Source organism: Hemitrygon akajei, chromosome 26, assembly GCF_048418815.1.
Source record: "Hemitrygon akajei chromosome 26, sHemAka1.3, whole genome shotgun sequence".
NCBI lineage: Eukaryota > Metazoa > Chordata > Chondrichthyes > Myliobatiformes > Dasyatidae > Hemitrygon > Hemitrygon akajei.
The window spans coordinates 61,119,808-61,144,555 of NC_133149.1; the positions used below are offsets into that span (position 1 = coordinate 61,119,808).

Below are 24,748 nucleotides of genomic sequence, written 5' to 3' on the forward strand. Positions count from 1 at the left end.
GTAAATAGCAGAAGGGCTAATTTTGTGGAAATGAAAAAAGATCTAGGAAGAGTGGATTGGCGTAAGTTTTTTTTTTCCTGACAAGGATGTGTTCAGTAAGTGGAAGGCCTCCAAATGTGAAATTTTAAGGGTGCAGAGTTTGCATTTTCCTGCCAGGATTAAAGACAAAGTTAGCAGGCATAGGGAACCTTGGTTTTCAACCAATATTGGCGATCTGGTTAAGAAAAAGAGAGAAGTGTATAGCAGGTAGAGGCAACAAAGAGCAAATGAGTTACTTAAAGAGTATAGAAAGCGTAAGAAAATACTAAAGAAGGAAATCAGGAAGAAAAAAACAGACATGAGGTGGCTTTGGCAGATAATGTGAAGGAAAACCTGAAGGGTTTCTACAAGTATATTAAGAGTAAAAGGATAGTAAGGGACAAAATTGGTCCCCGAGAAGATCAGAGTGGTCGTCTGTGTGTGGAGCCTTACGAGATGGGGGAGATCTTAAAACAGTTTTTTTGCATCAGTATTTACTCAGGAAACTGGCATAGTGTATGTGGAAGGAAGGGAAACAAGCAGTAGTGTCATGGAACATTTGTAGATTAAAGAGGAGGAGGTGCTTGCTGCCTTACAGCGCATAAAGGTAGATAAATCCCCCGGGCCTGACTTGATATTTCATCGGACCTTGAGAGAGACTGGAGTAGAAATTGCAGGGGCCCTGACAGAAATATTTAAAATATCCTCAGCCACGGGTGCAGTGCCGGAGGATTGGAGGGTAGCTCTTGTTATTCCATTGTTTAAAAAAGGCTCCAATAGTAAACCAGGTAATTACAGGCCAGTGAGCCTGACATCAGTAGTATGTAAATTATTGGAAGATGTTCAGAGAGATCGGATTTACAAGTATTTGGACAGCCAAGGGCTGATTAAGGATAGTCAGTATGACTTTGTGCATGGTAGATCGTGTTTAATGAATGTTGTAGAGTTTTTCGAGGAGGTGATCAAGAAAGTAGATGAAGGAAAGGCTCTGGATGTTGTCTACATGAACCTTAGTAAGGTCTTTGACAAGGTCCCACATGCGAGGTCAGTTCAGAAGGTTCAGACATGAGGTATCCATGGAGAGGTTGGAGAGATTGAAAGAGTGCAGAGATTTACTAGGATGTTGCCAGGTCTTCAGGAGTTGAGTTGCAGGGAAAGATTGAACAGGTTAGGACTTTATTCCTTGAAGCGTAGAAGAATGATGGGGGATTTGATAGAGGTTTACAAAATTATGGGGGATATAGACAGTAAATGCGAGTAGGTTCTTTCCATTTAGATGAGCAGAAAATAGTTGATGAATATCAAGAAACATTAAATATTCTCAGTTATCCCTGTGAGTATTCTGGGGTGTTACATGAAAATATTTGTTAACCAATTTCATTGATCTTGATTATGGTTGTGGTTTATAGATCAGCTTCATCTTCAACTTTATTATGTTTGGGTGTGATACAAGCACAGGCTTTGAGATTGTGTTGTGGTGCAGTCAGGTATCCCCTGTTTCGGCTTTACTGGTTGAAATTGTGGAGTTTCAATTTAATGTTAACATACTGGTTTAATATAAGGGGAAAGAAATGATTAATCTGTTCAAGGTGTGTTGGAGGACTGTTGGGAACTTCACAAGAAGAGTGTTTTTAGTTTTGGGTGCCTGGGTTTTTATCACACTGGGAATATGTGTTGGTTTGCTATATATTAAGGAAGTTATTGACCTAGCTTAACCATTTTTACAGAAGGATGAAAATATAATTGAACTGGGAATGTTGGTGTTGCTGTGTTATGCGTGAATGATAGGTAATGATAAAGAAACGACCTACCATCCATTTATCAGGAACTGGTCACCATCATTTCTTGCTTACAGTGGGTGCAGGGAATCTGTCCATGTAAAGTTGTCACTTGTTCAGATTCCCTTCGGTTTTCAAAAGTCTTAAAAGAGGTAATTCTCACAGCAAGTCAGATTTACTCATCAAACATTATTTCATATACAGAGGATTGGACTCGGGGTTTGAGGGACTACAGAAGGACTTAGACAGCTTCGGAGACTGAGCAATGAAGTGGCAGATGGAACACACTGTCGGGAAATGTACGCTCATGCTCTTTGGTCTCAGAAATAAAAGGGTTAGTTATTTTCTAAATGGAGAAAAATGCAGAAACTGAGATGCAAAGGGAAGTGGGATTCCGTGTGCAGGGTGAATTTGCAGGAGTCTCTGGTGGGGAAAGCAAATGTGATCTCACTATTCATTAGAAGAGGATGAGAATATAAAGACACAGATGTAATGCTGAGTCTTTATAAAGCATTGGTGAGGCCTCACCTGGAGTATTGAAGCAGTGTTGGGCCCTTATCCTGGAAAGATGTGCTGAAACTGGAAAGGGTTCTATGGTTCATGAAAATGATTCCAGGATTAAACGGCTTGTAATGTGAAGAGCGTCTGATGGCTCTGGGCCAGTTTTCACTGGAATTCAGAAGACTGACGGGTAACCTAATTGAATGTTGAAAGACCCTGACAGAGTGGATGTGGAGAGGATGTTTTCTCTGGTGGGCGGGTCTAAGACCAGAGAATGTAGCCTCGGAATAGAGGGTTCTCCTTTTGGAACCGAAATGAGGAGGAATTTCTGTGGCAGAGAGGACTGAATCTGTGGAAATTGTTGCCCCAGGCTGCTACCGAGGCCAAGTCATTATGTATATTTAAGACAGAGGTTGATAAGACCCTTGATCAGTCAGGGCATGAAGGGATACGGGGCGGTGTGGAGGGGGTGAGGCAGGAGACTGCGAAAGAGAGGTAAAATGGATCAGCCATGATGAAATGACGGAGCAGGCGTGATCGGCAAAATGGTCCTACCGGGTCTAATACAAGAATGATGAACTCCTCTGAAGTTATCCGGGGTCCTGGTGAGAGAGTACACAGGTCTGCTCCCCTCTCAGAGTCAGTCTGTGGGATAAAAGGAATGAAGAGGTTTCCCAGATTGATTCTGGGGTTGTGCTGGTGTCCTCAGAGAGATTACACTGACTGGGCCTGTCTCAAAATGAGAGAAATAAGAGGTGGTCAGACTGAGACAGACACCGTCTCACAGGGTACTGACAGGGTCGGGGCAGGAATGATGTTTCCCCTGACTGGGGTGTGGGACCGGGGGTCACAGACTCAAAATCCGAGGCCAGCTCATCAGGATGAGGGGAGTTTTTCTCAACCACAGTGTGGCGAAACTTTGGAATTTTCTCCACTAGATTTAGGAATTTAAAGAAAAATTTCGGGGCCCAGCGATTATGGGAACGTTGCAGGAAAGTGGAGCTGATGTCAAAGATCGGGCGTAATCGCAGGAAAGGACAGAACAAGCGTAAAGGACCGAATGACCACGCCTACTCCTGTTTCTTATCTTCTAAAGCACGGGTTTACCTTTGCGCTTTGTTCTCCTTTGACCTTCAGCCGTTCGGATTGCTCCGGAGATCCATCGGCAGCCGCTGCGGGGCAGCTCCCGTCTGGGAGACAGCTCCAGACAGTAGGCCCTGATCCACGGCGGGGAAAGGGCGTGTGCCCTCCGTGTAGCTGAAACATCTCATAGTCTCTTCACCTCTGCTATCGGAAGGATTCAAACCCCCGGCCGGTGTTGCAGCCTTTACTCGAGATACAACTCGCGATCTGCCGCCTCTCCACGGATCCATGTTCGGCCCGCTCCGAGAGCTCAGCGTCCCGCCCACCTACACTCACCCGCCAATGAGAACATGCGTCTCCCAGCGACCCGCCCACCTACACTCCTTCGCCAATGCGAACATGTTGCTCCAAGCTCAGCTCCCGCCCACCTACACTCCTCCGCCAATGAGAACATGCTGCTCCCAGCGCTCAGCCTCCCGCCCACCTACACTCATCCACCAATGAGAACTTGTGTCTTCCAGTGCTCAGCGTCCCGCCCATCTACACTCCTCCGCCAATGAAAACATGCTGCTCTCAGCGGTGTTCACTGATTGGCTGATTGTGTTGATGACGCTGTCGAGAGCCGGAGATGTCAGTCTCCATTTGTTCCCAGAATCAGGGGAGACTCCCTGAAACTCAAAGTGCAAAGTAAATGTTATTATCAAAGCACATCCTACAACCCCGAGATTCATTTACCTGCGGAATACTCAGAAAATCCATAGAATGGTGACATCAGTGAAATATCAACCAGAAGACAACAAACTGTGCAAATGCAAATATAAATAAATTCCGATAAATAACGGGAGATGAAATAACAAGATGTAAATTCGCTAAAGTGCGATCATTGGTTGTGGGAGCATCTCAATGGATGGACAAGGCAGTGTAATTATCCTCTGTTGTTCACGATCCTGATCACTGGGGAAGGGATCTGTCCCTGGGGAAGGCAGCCGCTGTCCCTGAACCTGGTGGTGCGAGTCCTGAGGTTCTTGTACCGTCCATGTGATGGCAGCAGAGAGACAAGATCTTGGACATCGATGGGTTCACCACCGTCAGTCAGCTGGAGTGGGTGGGTCAGAGTAATTGGGAAGTCTCCCGGATTAGCCATGTAACATCACGAGCTCTTTGTGGCGCTGTGGAACATGGCCACTGATCTGGGCAGGAATCTTTCTGCATGGCCTGAACACTGCACGGCACTTCCAATGAAAGAAAATTCCATCAATGCCGCACCGACTGCGATCTGCGTGGGAGTGTTTCAGATACTGTGCAACCGCGCACACGCGCAGCACAGCGGCAACAGGGAGTAACACCAATGAGAGATTGACATTGTGCTACGTCACAGGCTGACGTTTATGGTCAGTCCAGAGGCCACAAATCCCACAGTTTCGCGACTCTCTTGGTAAAGAATTTCCTCCTCATCTCCACTCTAAAAGGACGTCGCTCTATTCTGAGCCTCTGTCCTCTGGGTCACCACAGGAAACATCCTCTCCGCATCGATTCCATCGAGACATTTCAACACCTGATGGGTTTTCAATGAGGTCCGCCTCATTCTTCTGAATTCCAGTGAGAGAGGCCCAGAATCATCGAATGCTTCTCATATGACAAGACTTTCATCCCCGGAATCATTTTTGTGAGCAACACACACAAAATGCCAGAGGAACTCAGCAGGCCAGGCAGCATCTATGGAGAAAAAGAACAGTCGACCTTTCGGGTCGAAACCCTTCGGCAGGACTGGAGATTTAAAAAAATCTCAGATTAGATCCAAAAGGTCGGAGGAGCGGGGAGTGAAACAGCGTGATTGGTGAAATCGGGAGGGGGGATGAGGTGGGAAGTTGATTGGTGAAGGCATTGGGAGAAAAATCGGGAGTGGAACACCAGAGGGAGGCAAGGAGGTAACATGAGAGTGGAAAAAGGGAATGGGAAATGGTGAATGAGGGACATCACCGGAACTTTGAGAAATCGCCGTTCATGCCACCAGGTTGCAGTCTGTCCAAACGGGATATAAGGCGTTGGTTCTCCAGTGTAAGTGTGGCGTGATTATGACAGTGGAGGAGACCATGGATTGACATATCAGAATGGGAATGGAAAGTGGAAATCAGGTCATATTTTACTCGCTTAGCTATTCATAGTAACAGAATTTTTGAGCGGGGTGCCCAAACCTTTGCATGCCGCTGTAGGTCGGGAGAGACTGAACCGTGGGAGATTGGGGATAAGACAGAGTCGAGGTATGCTATGTGTTCATTGGGGAGGAACAAGCTGGAACAATGGGTCTACCTGGATACGGGGGTTTAGGATTTTGCGGAGGAGGCAGAAACAGGAGCTTCGGGGTCCGGGAAGTATTGTCAAGTCAAGTCAAGTCACTTTTATTGTCATTTCAATCATAACTGCTGTGTACAGTACATAGTAAAAATGAGACGACGTTTTTCAGGACCATGGTGTTACTGTGTCATGTCACAAAAACTGGACTGAACTATGTAAAAAAACAACACAGAGAGAAAAAAGAAACCACTACACTAGACTACAGACCTACCCAGGACTGTATAAAGTGCACAAAAACAGTGCAGGCATTACAATAAATAATAAACAGGACAGTAGGGCAGTAAGGTGTCAGTCCAGGCTTTGGCTATTGAGGAGTCTGATAGCTGGGGGAAGAAACTGTTACATAGTCTGTTCGTGAGAGCCCGAAAGCTTTGGTGCCTTTTCCCAGACGGCAGGAGGGAGAAGAGTTTGCATGAGGGGTGGGTGGGGCCCTTCATAATGCTGTTTCCTTTGCGGATGCAGCGTGTAGTCTGAATGTCTGTAATGGCGGGAAGAGAGACCCCGATGATCTTCTCAGCTGACCTCACTATCCGTTGCAGGGTCTTGCGATCCGAGATGGTGCAATTTCCGAACTAGGCAGTGATGCAACTGCTCAGGATGCTCTCAATACAACCCCTGTAGAATGTGATGAAAATGGGGGGGAGGGGTAGGAGATGGACTTTCCTCAGCATCCGCAGAAAGTAGAGACGCTGCTGGGCTTTCTTTGCTATGGAGCTGGTGTTGAGGGATCCGGTGAGATTCTCCGTCAGGTGAACACCAAGAAATTTGGTGCTCTTAACGATCTCTACCGAGGAGCCGTCGATGTTCAGCGGGGAGTGGCCGCTCTGTGCCCTCCTGAAGTCAACAACCATCTCTTTTGTTTTTGTTCACATTCAGAGACAAGTTGTTGGCTCTGCACCAGTCCGTTAGCTGCTGCACTTCCTCTCTGTAAGCTGACTTGTCGTTCTTGCTGATGAGACCCACCAAGGTTGTGTCATCGGCGAACTTGATGATGTGGTTCGAGCTGTGTGTTGCAGCACAGTCGTGGGTCAGCAGAGTGAACAGCAGTGGACTGAGCACACAGCCCTGGGGGGCCCCCGTGCTCAGTGTGATGATGTTGGAGATGCTGCCTCCCGATTCGGACTGACTGAGGTCTCCCAGTCAGGAAGTCTAGGAGCCAGTTGCAGAGGGAGGTGTTCAGGCCCAGTAGGCTCAGCTACTGTATGAGGTTGGTGGTGGTGCTGGGAGATCCCCAGAGTCAAAAAGGTTGGTGATGGTGTGGGAGACGATGTCCTGGTGATCCTTACTGGGGTCCTGTTTGAGGGGTCAGTAAGAGGAGGTGTCTGAGAGTCGGCGATAGGCCTCAGCAAGGTAGGGGTCAGTCCGACAGACAACTACAGCACCTCCCCTATCTGCGGGTTTGATGGTGAGGTTAGGATCAGTGCGGTGGGAGTGGAGAGTCCAACGTTCGGAAGGGGTGAGGCTGGAATTGGAGAGAGGACGTTGAAATCTAGACGGTTAATGTCCCATCAACAGACTTAGTGGGGTCCTGTTCAAATTCCTGTGGCTCCTTTGAGCCCCTTCTGAGGTCAGCGCATCTTTTCTTAGATATGGGGCCGGAAACTGCTCACAATGCTCCAAGTGAGGCGTCTTTGTAAAGTCTCACCAATGCATCCTTGCTTTTCCTCTCGAAGTGAATGCCAACATCACAGAGAACTTCCTCAACATCGACTCAACCTGCAAATTATCCTTCAGGGAATCCTACACGAGGATTCAGAAGGCCCTTTAATTTTTAATGTTTTTAAATATTTTTTCCAGTTACAAAATAGTCTGCCCTTTTATTTCTTCTACCAAAGTACACGACCATGCCGTCCCCGAAATTCAGTCCTTCATCCATTGATGTCTTCTGTAAATCTTTCTACAGGAAAGAAACAGCAATTTGTGTCCGGGAATTCTCAAACACAACACACCTCTGTCCGGATATTTAAGGAGTGACCAGATATTTCCATTGAAACACCGATATATCAGTTGTTGATCCTTGGGGATGAAGTAGTGTCTCATCTCAGCCGGAAAAGTGACTGAAATATTTTCGATGTCACTCAGTGAAATCCACTGGAAACGGGCGCTGAGAACACAAGTAACAGAAGTAAGGCTGCTTACAAGAAGGGGATGAGCCGTCTCCATTTTCTAAGGAAGCCGAGATCCTTGAATGTGTCAGGCAGGATGCTGGAGATGTTTTACCAGTCTGTTGTAGCGACTGCAGTTTTCTTTGCCGCTTTACGTTGGGGGAGCAGCATCGGTGCAAAATAAACTCATCAGAAAGGTTGGAACCGTCCTTGGCCACAACCGGGGCTCTTTCGAGTGAGTGGTGGAGAGGAGTGGTGTCACTAAACAAATGGACACCCATTACGGACAATCGGGCACATCCTCTCCATGAACGACTTCACAGGCAGCGGAGCACCCTTTCGAACAGACTCACTCAGCACCGCTGTCACAAGGATCGTTACGGAAGCTCTTTCCTATCAGATGTAATAACCACATACAACAGTCCATCTGCTAACCGGCCACCCACAGCTCCAATCTCTTCATTAAATTTGCCGACAGCACCACATTGATTGGCCCAATCTCAAACAATAATGAGGTGGCCTGCAAGGAAGAAGTCATCTCCCTGACACAATGGTGTCGAGAAAACAACCTCTCCTTCAATGTCGAAAAATCAAGGGAGCTGGTTGTGAATTACAGGAATGGAGACGGGCTAACCCCTAGTGACAACAATGGATTTGGGGTTGAGAGGGTAAACAGCTTTAAGTTCCTCGGGATCCTCATCACCGAGGATCTCACCTGGTCTGTACACACAAGCTGTGCGGTGAAAAAGGCACAACAGCGCCTCTTTCACCTCAGACCGTTGAGGAAGTTTGGTATGGGCCCCCAAATCCCAAGGACTTTCTACAGGGGCACAACTGAGAGCATCCCGACTGGCTGCATCACTGCCTGGTATGGGAACTTTACCTCCCTTAATGGAAGGATTCTGCAGAGAGTGGTGCGGACAGCCCAGCGCATCTGTAGTTGTGAACTTCCCATGATTCAGGAAATTTACAAAGACAGGTGTGTAAAAAGGGTCCGCAGGATCATGGGGCACCTGAGTCACGGTAATCATGATCTATTCCAGCTGCTACCATCGGGGCAACGCTACCGCAGCATAAAAGCCAGGATCAACAGGCTCCGGGACAGCTTCTTCCACCAGGAATCAGACTGCTTAACTCACGCTGATTTGAGTGCATTTCTATGTTACCTTGACTGTTCTGTTTATTATAAATTACTATGAAATACTACGATTGCACATTGCACATTTAGACGGAGGCGTAACGTAAACAGTTTTACTCCACATGTATGGGAAGGATGTAAAAAATAAAGTCAATTCAATACATCTTTCTGCGACAGATCATAGTTCAATAGTCTCTGCAATATTGTTTCATGCATTATTGCACATTGGTACAGTATTACTGTGTATGTTATTATTCTCTATCTTTAGTAAAGTCTTCGCACTGCTAAGTGCGATTTTAAATATTGCTGCTGTAACGAAAGAATTTCCCACTCGGGATCAATAAAGTATTTATTATTATTATTATTATTATTATTATTATTATTATTATTATTATTATTATTATTATTATTATTATTATTATTATTATTATTATTATTCTCCAGCCCTATATCTCTTTCACAGACTTCACCGCTCTTGACTTTACGCCTCCCCCTTTCCCGTTTTCTCCTATCACCTCACGTCGCCCCACAATCTGACTCCCTCCCTTCCTTTCCAGTCCTGAAGAAGGGTCTCGGTCTGAAACGCCGACTGTTCACTCCTCTCCGTAGTCGCCGCCTGCCCCCCTGAGTTCCTCCAGCATCTTGTCTGTGTTGCTTTGGGTTCCGTATCTGCAGATTCTCGCCTGATAAATCATTGCGCATGTGTGGTCGTCGCCACCAATCCCGAGTATCGCGCATGCGCTGAGTAGCCCAGAGACCGAAAAACGAGCGGACAAAGGTAAGAGCGGGTTCCGGGCGGGTTCTAATTCACCGGCGTCTGAAACGCGACCGAAGGACAATTACTGTGATTTCCAGCAACACTGGTGCTGCACCCCACGGCGGTCCTGGTCCTCTCCCGCTGTCTTAGCCCCACGATCCGTACCCGGCCCCAGAGCATGCGTACCGGCGCACGCGCATTCTCGGGCCTTTCGATGCGGCTCGGGAGGTCCCTCTCTCTCCCTCTCCCTCTCCCTCTCCCCTCCCCTCCCCTCCCCTCCCCCTCTCTCTCCCCCTCCCTCTCTTGTTTTACAGCGGTTGGAACCCAGCTTAATGGTGCATTACCGTCACCTTCTACTCCGGAGTATGCGATGGACTCACATTCTAAATCCCTTCATCCAATCGGACACATACACATAACCTAACCTACACTTTATCCTCCCCATACTAGTACCTTATTTCTGTTTATCCATTATATCCTATAAAAAACCCCTGCACCCCTTAAGAAAACTAAAACTACCCTGACCTGTGTTCTCTCACCCATGCCCAGCAACCCTTTTAATGTGAATTCCTGCACCCCCAATTCCCTTAGATTAATTCTCATCATCTCTCTCTGTATCCCATACTTCCTGCAACTCAGAATTACATGTTCAACTGACTCCTCTTCCTGACATTCCTCACACGGTCCTGTCTGGCGTTTCCCTATCAATTTCAGTGTTTGGTTTAGTGCACAGTGCCCCAGCCTTAACCTAGTCCACACAATTTCCTCTCTTCTGTATCTACTTCCTACCCTAGTACCTGCAACACTTTTTTGTATTTGATATAAATGCCTCCATTTCCCCTCCCTGTCCCATCTTTCTTGCCACATTTGGTTAATTTTCCCCCCGATTACACACTTAACCTCTACTTTACTAATACTAATGTGCATTTCTATATTTTCTTTCTTTATTGCCATCTTTGCCAACTCATCCACCCTTCCTTTGCCCTTCACCCCTATATGAGCTGGAACCCATAGAAATTTAACCTGACCTCCCTGATTTGCAACTCTTGTGACTGACTGAAGGACTTCATGAAGTACATCTTGCCGACTGTTTGAGTGAGAAGACCTTAAAATTGCTAGTACCGAAGAGGAATCAGAGCATATCAACACTTTGACTAGTTTTCTCCACCCAACGCAACGCAACCAACACTGCCATCATCTCCACTGTACACACCGCTAACTTATCAGATGTTCTTCTGCTGATTGCAATTGCTTTTGCTGGTATAGCCACCCCAAACCCTGTCACTCCTGTCTCAGGTTCCTTAGCACCATCTGTATAGACCTGAGTATAATCACTATACTTTTCCATCACATAACAGTTAAATGCACTTACCAAATCAGTTTTATACTTTCCTTTCCTTTTTACCTCTAACAAATGCCAGTCTACATCAGGCCATACCAGCTTCCTTGGAGCTACAACCAGATAAACTACTGAAGGACTTATCCTTAGATCCAACACTCCACATAATCTAGCAATATCATTCCCTACCCGACTAAAGTTTTCCCTCTGAAACCTCCCATTTTCTCAGGACACCTGCAACACTCCTTTAGCAGGGTGGGAGTCATTGTGTCCCTGCAAATTAACCCAGTAGTTTGCCATCAATTGCATCCTTCATAATTCCAAAGGCATTGTTCCCATTTCTACCAGCAGGGCTGATACTGGTGATGTTTTAAAAGCCCCACTGTACACTCTCAAAACCTGAGCCTGAATCACATCCAGTTTCCTTATAAGAGACCTAGCTGCTGATCCATATGCTACACTTCCATAATCCAACACAGATCTTACTAAAGTCACATCCATTCTCTTTAATGCTGAACAACTTGCTCCCATTCCCTACCAGTCAAACATCTCATCACGTTTATTACTTTTTTACAATTCTCATCAACTGCCCATGTTGGTCTGCCCATGTTAATCGTGAATCAAATATAACTCCCAGAAATTTAAATGATTCAACCCTTTCTAATTCAATCCCATACATCCTTAACTTCTTCCCTACTTCAATTCTTTTCCAAGTGAAAAATACAGTTTGAGTTTTTTCCACTGAAAATCTACATCCCCAATCAAAACCCCACTCTACCACTTGATCAATTGCTCCTTGTAGTATCCTGATTATATGCTCCGTGTTCCTGCCTCTTTTCCACAAGGCCCCATCATCCGCAAACAGTGACCTACCTATATCCACTGGTACCTTTGTGAAGACATCATTGATCATAATGATGAAAAGTAACGGGCTAATCACACTACCCTGAGGTGTGCCATTTCCCACTATGTACTGTTTTGATAATTCTGAATTTGTCTACCAAACAAAAAATCTTTAATCCAATTAAAAACTCTCCCCCCAACCCCCATCTTGTGCAGTTTAATTAATAATCTTCCACATCATTTCATAGGCTTTTTCAATGTCAAAAAACACTGCAGCTACTGATTCTTTATTTGCCTGGGCCTTTCTTATTTCAGTCTCTAACCTTATCACTGAGTCCATGGAATTCCTTCCCTTCCTAAAACCACTCTGATAACTAGCCAGCATTCCCCTCTTCTCAAGATCATATGATAACCTTTCAGTTATCATCCTTTCCATTACCTTACATATATTTGATGTTAGTGCTTTTGGCCTGTAGCTAGTGGGTTTTGACGGATCCTTGCCAGGTTTCCTTATTGGAATTACTACTGCTTCTTTCCATGCACTTGGCAATCTTCCCTCCTCCCACACTCTGATAAAAATGCAGTAACTTCAAGAGCGCTCCTTCTAGATTTTTTAGCATAATGTAGCATATTAGATCTTTCCCCGGGGAGGTTGGTCTCGATCTCTTTATTGCTCTCACCATTTCTGACAAAGTAAATGGATCATCAATTATATCATCTGTTTCTTTCCTCCTGTTTAATACACCTGGGTATTGACTCATTGTTCTTTCCCTTCTCCTTCTCCCTTCTTCAGACAAATTTTCTGAACGATGTATCTTTACAAATGACTTGGCCATGATCTCAGCCTTATCCCTTCTGGAGACTGCTGTTTCCTCCTCAGATATCATTACTGGATACTCCCAGTCCCTTCTATCTCCCCCCATCCTCTTAATCATTCCCCATACCTCTCCCACGGGCGTTGTTCTTCCTATTTTGTTGCAAAAACTCCTCCAACTTGCCCTTTTAGCTTGACGTATAGTTCTTCTCACCACTGCCTGTGCCTTCTTATATTGAATCAAATGCTGCATATTATGGGTTCTTTTAACTAGCCTGAATGCTCTATTTCTGTTTTTTACAGCCTGACAACATTCCTCTGTCCACCATGGCACTATTTTTCTATTCATCCTATTTTTACTCCTGGGTATAGATCCTTCTGCTGCCATAACAATTGCTGAAGTCACCTGACTGTTTAATTCATCTATATCTCCAGAAATGTCAATCTTTGTCAATGCTTCTTCACTTAACTTCTGGAACTTACCCCAATCTGCTTTTCCAAACACCCACTTTGGGACTCCCCCACCTGGTCTTATTTCAACTCTTTTACCCACTGAACATAAAACTGGGTAGTGATCACTGCCTACTGTTGAAGCAGTCCAAACTCCCCAGTTACTGATGCCAGCCAAGACATTAGACACTAACATAATCTCTAATACCGACTCAATTCCTGTTGTTATGTTTATCCTTGTTCCTCTACCATCACTCATACATACCAAATCCCTTTCTTCCATCAAATCTTCAATTACCGTTCCATTTGAATCTGTAATCAGATCCCCCCATATTGTACTGTGAGCATTGAAATCTGAACACTACACTACTTTATGTCTATTTTGTCCTTGTATCCTTAGTAGGCTGTCCAAATCCAACCTTTTACATGGATTGTAGTAGTTAATTATAACCACTCCCTCCCCTCTCTCCCACATTTCCACCACTATGATTGTCTCCTTTTTCCAGTACTCTGTACAGTATAGCTTGTTTGATTAACATAGCACAACCTCCTCCTCTCCCTAGATTTCTATCTTTCCTTATCATTGTATACCCATATACCACAAAGTCTAAAGCTGGTTTCAACCAAGTTTCCTGAATACCCACTACATCCGGTTTTACAACCATTTCCTTAATAAATTCCTTAAATTCCTGGCCATTGGCCAGTAAACTCCTTGCATTCCATTGTAAAAGAATCACCATAATGAGTACTAACCAACCTATGACACTTCTTGGCTTGACTGATTAGTGAGGTTCTCCCTCACTTCTTCTCATGTCAGTCCTGCTAACCCTAAATGGTTTACTGCTGCTTTGACCACCAGCTGAATTTTGTCACTTTTTGACTTTACCTCTGCCGTACTATTAATGACTCCTGCAATGAATGTTACTACGGCTTTTTTTTCCACATAAATCCTGTCATTTACTCTTCGCTGTATCTCTTGCATCCCTATTGCTCTCTGGTCATTAGGAGCATTATTCTGTGCTCTTGACATTCTTACAGCTTCTGCATTAGTGATCTTTCTTTTCACTCTTATTTCTTGAATTTTATTCTCCTGTCTCATAACCTCACACCCACTGTACGCCACATTATGAGCTCCTGCACAATTACAGCATTTTGGTTGCACTCCTGTTCCGCACTTTCCATATTCATGATCATCCCCACATCTAGCACATCTCCTCTGCCTTTTACAGTTTTTAGCTATGTGTCCAAACCTTTGACAATTATAGCACCTCAATGGCTTTGGCACATATACCCTTACTGGGTAACTCATGAAACCCAGTAACACTTTCCTTGGCACTCTTTCTTCTTCAAATTTAATCAATACTCTTTCACTTTCCTTTTTCATTCCCTCCTTTGTTGTTTTCAGTCTTAGAACATTAATTACTTTCCCCCCTTTGATATTCCTCTTCAACTCCTCCATGTTTATACTCATTGGTACACCCGTGATCACTCCTTTACAACCACCATTTCGTGCTCCCACCCTCCCTGTATATTCCACCTCGCATTTTCCTATCTCTTTTAGCTTGAGTGCTTTCTCAAGTTGTTCCTCATTCGCACATCTTACCAATAAATTGCCATCATTAAGAACTTTTGCAAATACTATTTCCCCTATCTTATTTGCCAGAGTTGTTGTTAGCACAAACGGGTTAATTTTCTTCTCATTAAACCTAATTATGACAACACCTCCTCTCTGAACTTCTTCATCTTCCTCACTTTCAGAACTCTCTCCACTGTCATTTCTTATTCTTTTATTCCCTTTGTCTCGGTTTTCATTCATCCATCCCCTCACTATCTCCTTATTCCCTTTATTTCTCCCTTCACAATAATCCATTTCTCCCCAGCTGCCTACCTCTGATCCCAAATCCCTGTCCCGCTCCTTCTCCACTCTTTCCCTCAGCCCCTCCTCTCACCTTGTCTGCCATTACCAGACCCAGGCAACCCCCTCCCAGCAATTCCCGCTCCTTCCCCACTCTCTTTCCCTCAACAAGTTCCAAACCACATTCACACATGCACCACCACCTTCCAAACTCTCAGCCCAGCCCACAGCCAGCCCAACAATACCGGGAGGTTTCTCTTCGTGAGGGTTTCTGGGTAAGGAGGCAGCCATGGGCGGTAGTACCGGTGTTGTTCCGTACAGTCGAAGGAAGTGCGAGCGGATGTATCTCCCAAACATTGCCGAGCTCCACTATGTAAATCCGAGCATTATGAATCAGAACGAAAATATAGTTCCCAGTTAAGCTCGGTTGAAGAGTTTACCTTCCAGTCAGTGAAAATGTCAATTAGTGCTGTATGGAAATAAAACCTTCCATCAGATTTAGTTCTCTCCGGGTTAATAACGATATGAAACAGCTTTGCCTCGATGACAAGTGACTTCTGGCTTTCAGATCAAAAAGCTGCCGCACTCCAATGAGAATAACCACTGCCCTCCATTGGCCTTGCCATTGATGGGTTCATCACTGTCAATCAGCAGATGGGGGGCGATCCAAGTAATTGGTAAATCTCCAGGATCGTACATGCAGTAACAACTGATCTTTGTAGTATTGTGGAACATGACCAGAACTTGAAATAATACCAAAGGACAGAGACAGATTGAGCCAAGTCACAGGTTGATTGAAGTCAGAAACAGCCCATTCTCATAAAGACAGGGATATAGTCAGATAATTTGATGGTCAGTCAGAATGTCTGATCCGTGCCTTGTTAGAAGATGAGTGCATATGGAAAAATAGAAATCTACAATATAATACAGGCCCTTCAGCCCACAGTGTTGTGACGTCCATGTAACCTATTCTAGAAACTGCCTCGTATTTCCCAACTGCATTGCACTCTGTGTATTCTAAGCTCCATGAAATTATTTGAGTTTCTCAAAAGACTGTATGGTATCTGCCTGTACTGTCATCGCTGGCTGTGTATTCCATACACCTGCTACTCTCTGTGTGAGAAACCTACCTCTGACATCCCCATGGACCCTACTTCCAAGCACCTTAACACAATGCCCCTTGTGTTTGCCAATTCAGCCCCAGGAAAAAGCCTCTGGCTGTCCACACGATCAATGCCTCTCATCATCTTATACACATCTATCAGATCACCTCTCATCCTCCGTCACTCTAAAGTGACCTATTCTCATAAGGCATGTTCTCTAATCCATGCAACATCCTTGTAAATCTCCTCTGCACTCTTTCTATATTATCCACATCCTTCCTGTAATGAGGTAATAGAATACTCTAAGTGGGGTATAAATCAGGTCTTATATAGCTGCAACATTACCTCACCACTCTTGGACTCAGTTCCGTGGTTGATGAAGGCCTTCTTAACAACAATGTCAATCAGTGCTGCAGATTTAAGTGTAAAATTGACATGGACCCCAAGATCTAGCTGATCCTCCACACTGCCAAGAGTCCTAACATAATATTACATTCTGTCTTCAAATCTGATGTACTGAAATAAACCACAGCACACTTATCTGGGTTGAACTCCATCTGCCAGTTCTGCATCCTATCAATGTCCTGCTGTAACCTCTGGAGAACTGTCCAGACTGCTCACAACACCCTCAGCTTTTGTGTCATCAGCAAACTTACTGACCCACCCTTCTACTTCCTCATCAAGATCATTTATAAAGATCACAAAGAGAAGGAGTCTCAGAACACATCCCTGCGGAACACCACTGGTCAGCGTCCTCCATGCAGAATACGAACCATCTACAGCCACCTTTTGGCTTCTGTGGGCAAGCCAATTCTGGATCCACAAAGCAAGGTCTACTTGGATCCTTGCCTCATTATTTTCTGAATGAGCCTTGCATGAGGAATCTTATCAAAAGTCTCACTGAAAGCCATGCATACTACATCCAATGCTCTACCTTCATCAGTGTGTTTTGTTACATCCTCAAAGAAATCAATCAGGTTCATAAGGCACGATCTGTCCTAGACAGAGCCACGCTGACTGTCCCACATCAGATTATGCTTCTCCAAATGCTCAGAAATGCTGCCTCTCAGGAGCTTCTCCAACAGCGTGCCCTCCTCTGAAGTAAGAACCACTGGTCTGTAATTTCCTGGCTTATCTGGCTTACCTGAAATTAGAACAATGTCTTCTCATCCTCTGGTACTTATCCCCTCTCTACTGATGGTGCAAAGATCATCACCAGACATCCAGCATTTTCCTCCCTCACTTCCCACGGTAGCCTGGGGTATATCTCAAGATGAGTACCCCCAACTTGAGTTGAAATTGGTAAAATTGTGATGCCAGAGCTCTCATTCAAAGGAGAACATATCGAAGCGTGTAAAATTATGAAAGGAATAGATAAGATAGAGGTAGGAAAGTTGTTTCCACTGGTGGATGAGGCTAGAACTAGAGGATGTCGCCTCAAGATTTGGGTGAAATTGGGATGGAGATGAGGAGGAACTGTTTTTCCCAGAGGGTGGTGAATCTGTGGATTTCTCTGCTCAATGAAGGAGTGGAGACTACCTCAGTGAATATATTTAAGACCAGGTTGGATAGATTTTGGCATAGTAGGGGAATTAAGGGTTATGGGGGAAAGGCAGGTAGGTGGAGATGTCCATCGCCAGATCAGCCATGTTCTTATTAAATGGCGGAGCAGGCTCGACGAGCCAAGTGGCCGACTCCGGCTCCTATTTCTTATGTTCTTATGTTCTCACCACAGATTATAATCTCTCCTGAAATACTGTCCTTCACCCATTGATGTATTTTGCAAATATTTTTACAGGTTTGAAATGACAGCACACTTGTGCACGGGAATCTCAAACACAACAACACATCAGTTTTGCTGACTCTGGATATTTAAGGAGTGACCAAATATTTTCTTTGCATCACCAACACATCTGTTGTCAATCCATGGAGATGAAGCATTATCTCATACCATCTGGTAATGTGTTCTGTCTCTGAAATCAAATTTTCTGTTGTAACTCAGTGAAATCCACTGGAACCGGGGTGCTGTGAACACACCAACATTTGTTCACTGGAGATCAGTTCTTCAACTGCATTCAAAACTTCAAAACTACAAGGGATTCAAAACTTCTGACTTTCTGAATTGCCAGAGAATTGATCGTAGTCAGGTATCATTCTCCTTCTCTCAGTGTGGGAAGGGATTCACTCACAGCCTACCCACAGACACGCCAGTGAGTTCACCATGGAGATATATCATTCTCCTTCTCTCAGTGTGGGAAGGGATTCACTCACAGCCTACCCACAGACAGGCCAGTGAGTTCACCGTGGGGAGATATCATTCTCCTTCTCTCAGTGTGGGAGGGGATTCACTCACACCCTACCCACAGACAGGCCAGTGAGTTCACCGTGGGGAGAGGCCATTCACCTGCTCTGTGTGAGGGAGGGAAACTACTCAGTCATCCAGCCTGAAGATACATCAGCAAGTTCACACCAGAGTGAGATGCTCCACCTATTCTGCAAGTGGGAAGCAATTCGTTCCATTGTTGATGCTGAAGATATATCCTAAAGTTCACCAGTGAGAGGACATTGACCTGCTTGGATGGTGGGAAGACATTCACATGCTCAAACAGACCACAGTGACACCAATGAGTTCACACCGGGGAGAAGCCGTTCACCTGCTCTGAATAGGGGAACGGGTTCACTCAATAATCTCAACTGAATGAACAGCAGCGAGTTCACACTGAGTAGAGGCCGTTCACCTGCTCAGACTGTGGGAAGAGATTCACTCACTCGTCCACACTACATAGACACCAGCGGGTTCACACTGGGGAGAGGCCATTCACCTGCTCAGACTGTGGGAAGAGATTCACTCACTCGTCCAACCTACATAGACACCAGCGAGTTCACACTGGGGAGAGGCCATTCACCTGCTCAGACTGTGGGAAGGCATTCACTCAGTCAAATCACCTGCTGCAACATCAGTTAGTTCACACTAGGGAGATGCCATTCACAAGCTCAGACTGTGAGAAGGGATTCACCCAGTCATCTCAACTGAAGTCACATCAGCGAGTCCACACTGGGGAGAAGCCGTTCACTTGCTCTGAATGTGGGAAAGGATTCGCTCGGTCATCTGTACTGAAGGTACATCAGCGAGTTCACACTGGGGGAGGCAGTTCACCTGCTCAGACTGTGGGAAGGGATTCGCTCACTCGTCCAACCTGCACAGACACCAGCGAATTCACACTGGGGAGAAGCCGTTCACTTGCTCTGAATGTGGGAAGGTATTCGCTCAGTCATCTGAACTGAAGTCCCATCAGCGAGTTCATACTGGGGAGAAGCCGTTCACCTGCTCTGAATGTGGGAAAGGATTTGTTCGGTCATTTGAACTGAAGTTATAGCAGCGAGTTCACACTAGTGAGAGGCCGTAGACCTGCTCTGAGTGTGGGAAGGGATTCACTCACTTGTCCAACCTACACAGACACCAGCGAGTCCACACTGGGGAGAAGCCATTCACTTGCTCTGAATGTGGGAAAGGATTTGTTCGGTCATTTGAACTGAAGGTACATCAGCGAGTTCACACTAGTGAGAGGCCGTACACCTGCTCTGAGTGTGGGAAGGGATTCACTCACTTGTCCAACCTACACAGACACCAGCGAGTCCACACTGGGGAGAAGCCGTTCACTTGCTCTGAATGTGGGAAAGGATTTGCTCGGTCATCTCAACTGAAGTCACATCAGCGAGTTCATACTGAGGAGAAGCCATTCACCTGCTCTGAATGTGGGAAAGGATTTGTTCGGTCATCTGAACTGAAGGTACATCAGCGAGTTCACACTGGGGAGAGGCCGTTCACCTGCTCTGAGTGTGGGAAAGGATTTGCTCGGTCATCTCAACTGAAGTCACATCAGCGAGTTCATACTGGGGAGAAGCCATTCACCTGCTCTGAATGTGGGAAAGGATTTGTTCGGTCATCTGAACTGAAGGTACATCAGCGAGTTCACACTAGTGAGAGGCCGTACACCTGCTCTGAGTGTGGGAAGGGATTCACTCACTTGTCCAACCTACACAGACACCAGCGAGTCCACACTGGGGAGAAGCCATTCACTTGCTCTGAATGTGGGAAAGGATTTGCTCGGTCATCTCAACTGAAGTCACATCAGCGAGTTCATACTGAGGAGAAGCCATTCACCTGCTCTGAATGTGGGAAAGGATTTGTTCGGTCATCTGAACTGAAGGTACATCAGCGAGTTCACACTGGGGAGAGGCCGTTCACCTGCTCTGACTGTGGGAAGGGATTCACTCACTCGTCCAACCTACACAGCCACCAGCGAGTTCACACTGGGGAGAAGCCGTTCACATGCTCTGAATGTGGGAAACGATTCGCCCAGTCAGCTCAACTGAAGGAGCATCAGCGAATCCACACTGGAGAGAAGCCGTTCACATGCTCTGAATGTGGGAAAGGATTCATTCGTTCATCTCAACTCCTGAGACACCAGCAAATTCACACTGGGGAGAAACCATTCACTTGCTCAGAATGTGGGAAAGGATTCATTCGTTCATCTCAACTCCTGAGACACCAGCAAATTCACACTGGGGAGAAACCATTCATCTGCTCAGAATGTGGGAAGGGATTCACTCACTCGTCCAACCTACACAGCCACCAGCGAGTTCACACTGGGGAGAAGCCGTTCACATGCTCTGAATGTGGGAAAGGATTCACCCAGTCAGCTCAACTGAAGTTACATCAGAGAGTCCACACCGGGGAGAAGCCATTCACTTGCTCAGAATGTGGGAAAGGATTCATTCGTTCATCTCAACTCCTGAGACACCAGCAAATTCACACTGAGGAGAAACCATTCATCTGCTCAGAATGTGAGAAGGGATTCACTGATTCAGTTCATCTGAAAGAACATCAGTTTGTTCACACTGTGGAGAGGCCGTTCACCTGCTCAGACTGTGGGAAAGGATTCACTCGGCGTTTTAGTCTATTAACGCACCTGTTAGATCACAGTGAGGAGAAACCATTCACATGCTATGAATGTGGGAAAGGATTCACCCAGTCATCTCAACTGAAGTTACATCTCTGAGTTCACACTGGGGAGAAGCCGTTCGTCTGCTCTGAATGTGGGAAAGGATTCAGTCGTTCATCTCAGCTCTCGAGACTTCAGCAAACTCACACTGGGGAGAAACCATTCTGAGGAAATGCGGATATATAAAAAATCATTTTGAACCCAAGTAACCTCCAGCTAAAAGAATAAGTGGGACTGAATAGGAATTTTTGAACAAAAGTAAACTCTGTCTTCAGCAGTTAAGAAAGTAAACGGCTTATACTGGTTTCCTTTTAATTGTCAGAGGGACATTGAGAATTTGATAATGTATATTGTACCCGTGTTTGAGTAAGCACTCATTGATAAGGACAGCAATGAACATCTGTCTGGAATGAAGTCAGGACCTTGCAAAGGGAATAGCTGATAAGGACTGGACTGTATATCCGTCTATATTCAAGCCTTGAGTTAGTGCACTCTGTTATCTAAGACCTTAAGTTTTGCACTAACAGACTTGGTTCTAATAGCAGCTTGCAACAGTGACGTATGGGACTTACTATGTATAAATATTACTGCTGTAACTTGACTGAGAGAGTCCACTTGTCAGATGGTTGGCAGCACTGACATGCCTTCCCTTTGATAACTGGGTCTCAAACTCTTGCAAGAGAATCCAATAAACTGTGGTGCCTAGAGGCACTGGTCTCCCGAGTTTTATTCAGATTCGACTTTAACATTGGGCGTCACGAACAGGATCCCAATACAGAGAGTGCGAAGCAGACAGACTGAGTAAGCGGCCGGACCACTCCGGGGACTGCGGAGACCGACCGGGCGCCCAACGGGTATTTCACCTTTTGTCGCTCTCCGGTAGTTCCTTTGGAGGCACGGTTCCTCGCCGAGGGCTGCTTGCATACCTTGACAGGATCGGGAAAGTATCTGTCGGAAGACTTGTAGAAAGTAGGCAAATTTTATTAATTGAGCAGGAGGCGGTACCGGGTTAATTTCACTAACTGGGCAGGAGACAGACGTGCTGGGTAAATTTATCAATTCAGCAGGCGGTGCCTGCTGGGTAAATTTATCTGATTGTTAATCGAGCAGGAGGCTTCGTGCCGGGTAAATTACTTAGAGGGCATGGAGACGAGTGATACGAGTGGGCCGAGAGCAGCCCTACACAATGTGTGTGAGAGTTTTCCAGACAAGGAAAAAGATTTGTGAATGTTGACTGCAGCGCTGAATAAAAAAGATTGGGGGGAAATGTGGCCACTGAGCGGGAGACTGCGATATCACCTCTTGAGAACAAGCAGTAAATTTGATATGGAAGATGAACTGTGGGAAGAAGTGGAAATTGTTGAAAAGGCAATGGAAGGATAAGGCAGATGCAAAGTGGAACAGTACATGATGAGCAAGTTGGAGGGATAATGCGTGTGACAAAGGGAGAGAGGTACGTACTGCAGAAGACGCTAAAGGCGGAGTGTGAATGGGTGAATGGGCGCCAAAAGCGAGAGCAGGAAAAACAACGTCAGCAAACCAAGGCCGGCCTAGATAGGAGAGAAGGGCAGGAACGTCAGTCTAAAGTTCGAACTGACAGGGAAACAAGGGATCCCGAACCCATGTCTGGGATACAGATCCTGTTTGAGGACGGTGACCGTGATGAGGAGTGGGCACCCACCGTACTCCCCCCACCTTACCAGGGGCCGAGTGCACCCAGTGCTCCCGAACCCCAATCCTCCCAGTACTCAGATACGGTGACCACTCGGGTAAAGCAGCGGCAGCGGGTAAGGGGAGGCTCTCTATACCCTCAGATCCAGAAAGGGAATACCGAGGATTATTACGAGACAGGGAGGGAAGAATCCACTAAAACCCCAGAGTTAATGGCTCCACAGAGACAATTGCCCACCCGAATGCTGCCTAATCCATGAGCAGCGGAGGAGGGACAGCTCTCAGTGATTCCTGTGTACGCACCCTGGAAGCCTCAAGAAATGATAGTGATCATGAATCCGGCCCCAGTTAGAAAAGAAAACCCAGCACAGATTGCTCGGTATGTCCGCAGTACTATACAAATGTATAATGTGACCCCGCAAGATTCATTCGGTCTCTGCTGCATGATTCTCTCAGCTGATGAGGGGCGGGAATGGAAGGCAGAATTAAGATACCAAACCTATCAAGAGTTACAGGTGGGAATCCATGATGAGAATTAACAGACAGATCAGATTATTCAAGCCTTGGAGAGGGCTCTCCAACAACCTGTAAACATCACTAAAGTACTTGAATCCAAACGTAACCCTGGGGAATTGGGGCCAGACTATTGGGAGCGATTTGTGGCCCGCTACGCACTCTCGCAGGAGACCAAACCTCTAATAATGGCACGGAACACACATGGAATTTCAGGGGGACCCAGTGTGAGGTTTCATTTACAGCCACCACCAGTCTGGGGTGTAATCTAGCAGAGTGAGACTTGCTCTGTCCATTGCAAGTGGAGATTCTATACACGGACTAGCGAACAACTGACAGCTTCTCCAGTTACCGAATCCCCCTCCAGTGGTGGGCACTGAATCTGGACTCCACTTCGTCTGAACCCTCTCTGCCGGAGGCAGACCCTCATTTGACCCCTACGTGGTGCTCAACTGAGGAAAGCCGATATTATGCACCCCTCGAGGGACAGAAGTTCAAAGTCACCGTGACTGGAGAGGCTAAAGGAAAAGAGGGCAGTGCATTACTGGCCGAAGTTCCAGGTTTCCTTTGGTGACAGACAGGATTGGTGCTTCCCCATACCACCATTAGGGTTTGCCCGGGGTTCAAGCTAAAGAGCGTGGGTTTCTTGCCTGTACCCTGATGAAACAAGCCTCTAGCACCAAGGGAGACTGGCCGGACTTGGCTGCGGGCCAACTCCGATACTGGAAGGAATCAAAGGTGAAGACCGGACATCTGGTAAGACACTCTTTTAATATTGACGGAACCCAAGACGTTGTACCACATCTCCGGATAATTTCAGGCCAAGAAGTCGGCCGCACCAAATTCACCCCCCTGTTTGGATCACCGTGAAAGGACAGACTCTCCCACCCCTTCCACATTACCCCCTCAAGCCGGAGGCAACATTTTGTGAGGATGGAAGGTCTCTGGTAATCCAGCGAGGAAACGATGTCCTGGCTATGTGATAATGACGGACAGTGACGTCAGCCTCTTTCGAAACAGCTGTTTCCGCCCAGAAGGCTGAGCTGCTCACTCTAACTCGTGCCTGTATCCTAGCAACAGATTTAAATGAGAACTTTTACACAGACTCCCGTTATGCACGGACTACAGAGCTTTCAGGGTTTCCTGACTTGTTTTGGCTACCCCATTTTAACCTACCTTTGCAAACAACTTACTCAGCACTCTACAGCTACCTCGAGTTTTGTCTATTATAGAATGTGCAGCCCATACTGGGGAATCTGATGAGATATCTAGGGTAATGCCAGGGCTGATGCAGCAGCTAGACAGACAGCCTCGAATCCCACACTTTTAGACACCTCGGGAACCCAGCAAGCTCCTATTAGACAAAATCTAAGGACGGGGATGCCAGACATGGGGGAGATACGTACGTTTCAGGAGGAC

General features: G+C 46.1%; 1 protein-coding gene across 1 annotated transcript in view; it reads left to right on the forward strand.

The window, feature by feature from the left end:
- The first annotated feature begins 5,339 nt into the window (after positions 1-5,339).
- LOC140716731 (uncharacterized) overlaps positions 5,340-24,748 on the forward strand; it is a 343,916-nt gene continuing 324,507 nt past the window's right edge. Inside the window, 3 exon segments of the mRNA XM_073029541.1 lie at positions 5,340-5,438; positions 18,867-19,250; positions 19,316-20,921. Coding sequence (XP_072885642.1) covers positions 5,340-5,438; positions 18,867-19,250; positions 19,316-20,921 — 2,089 coding nt within the window.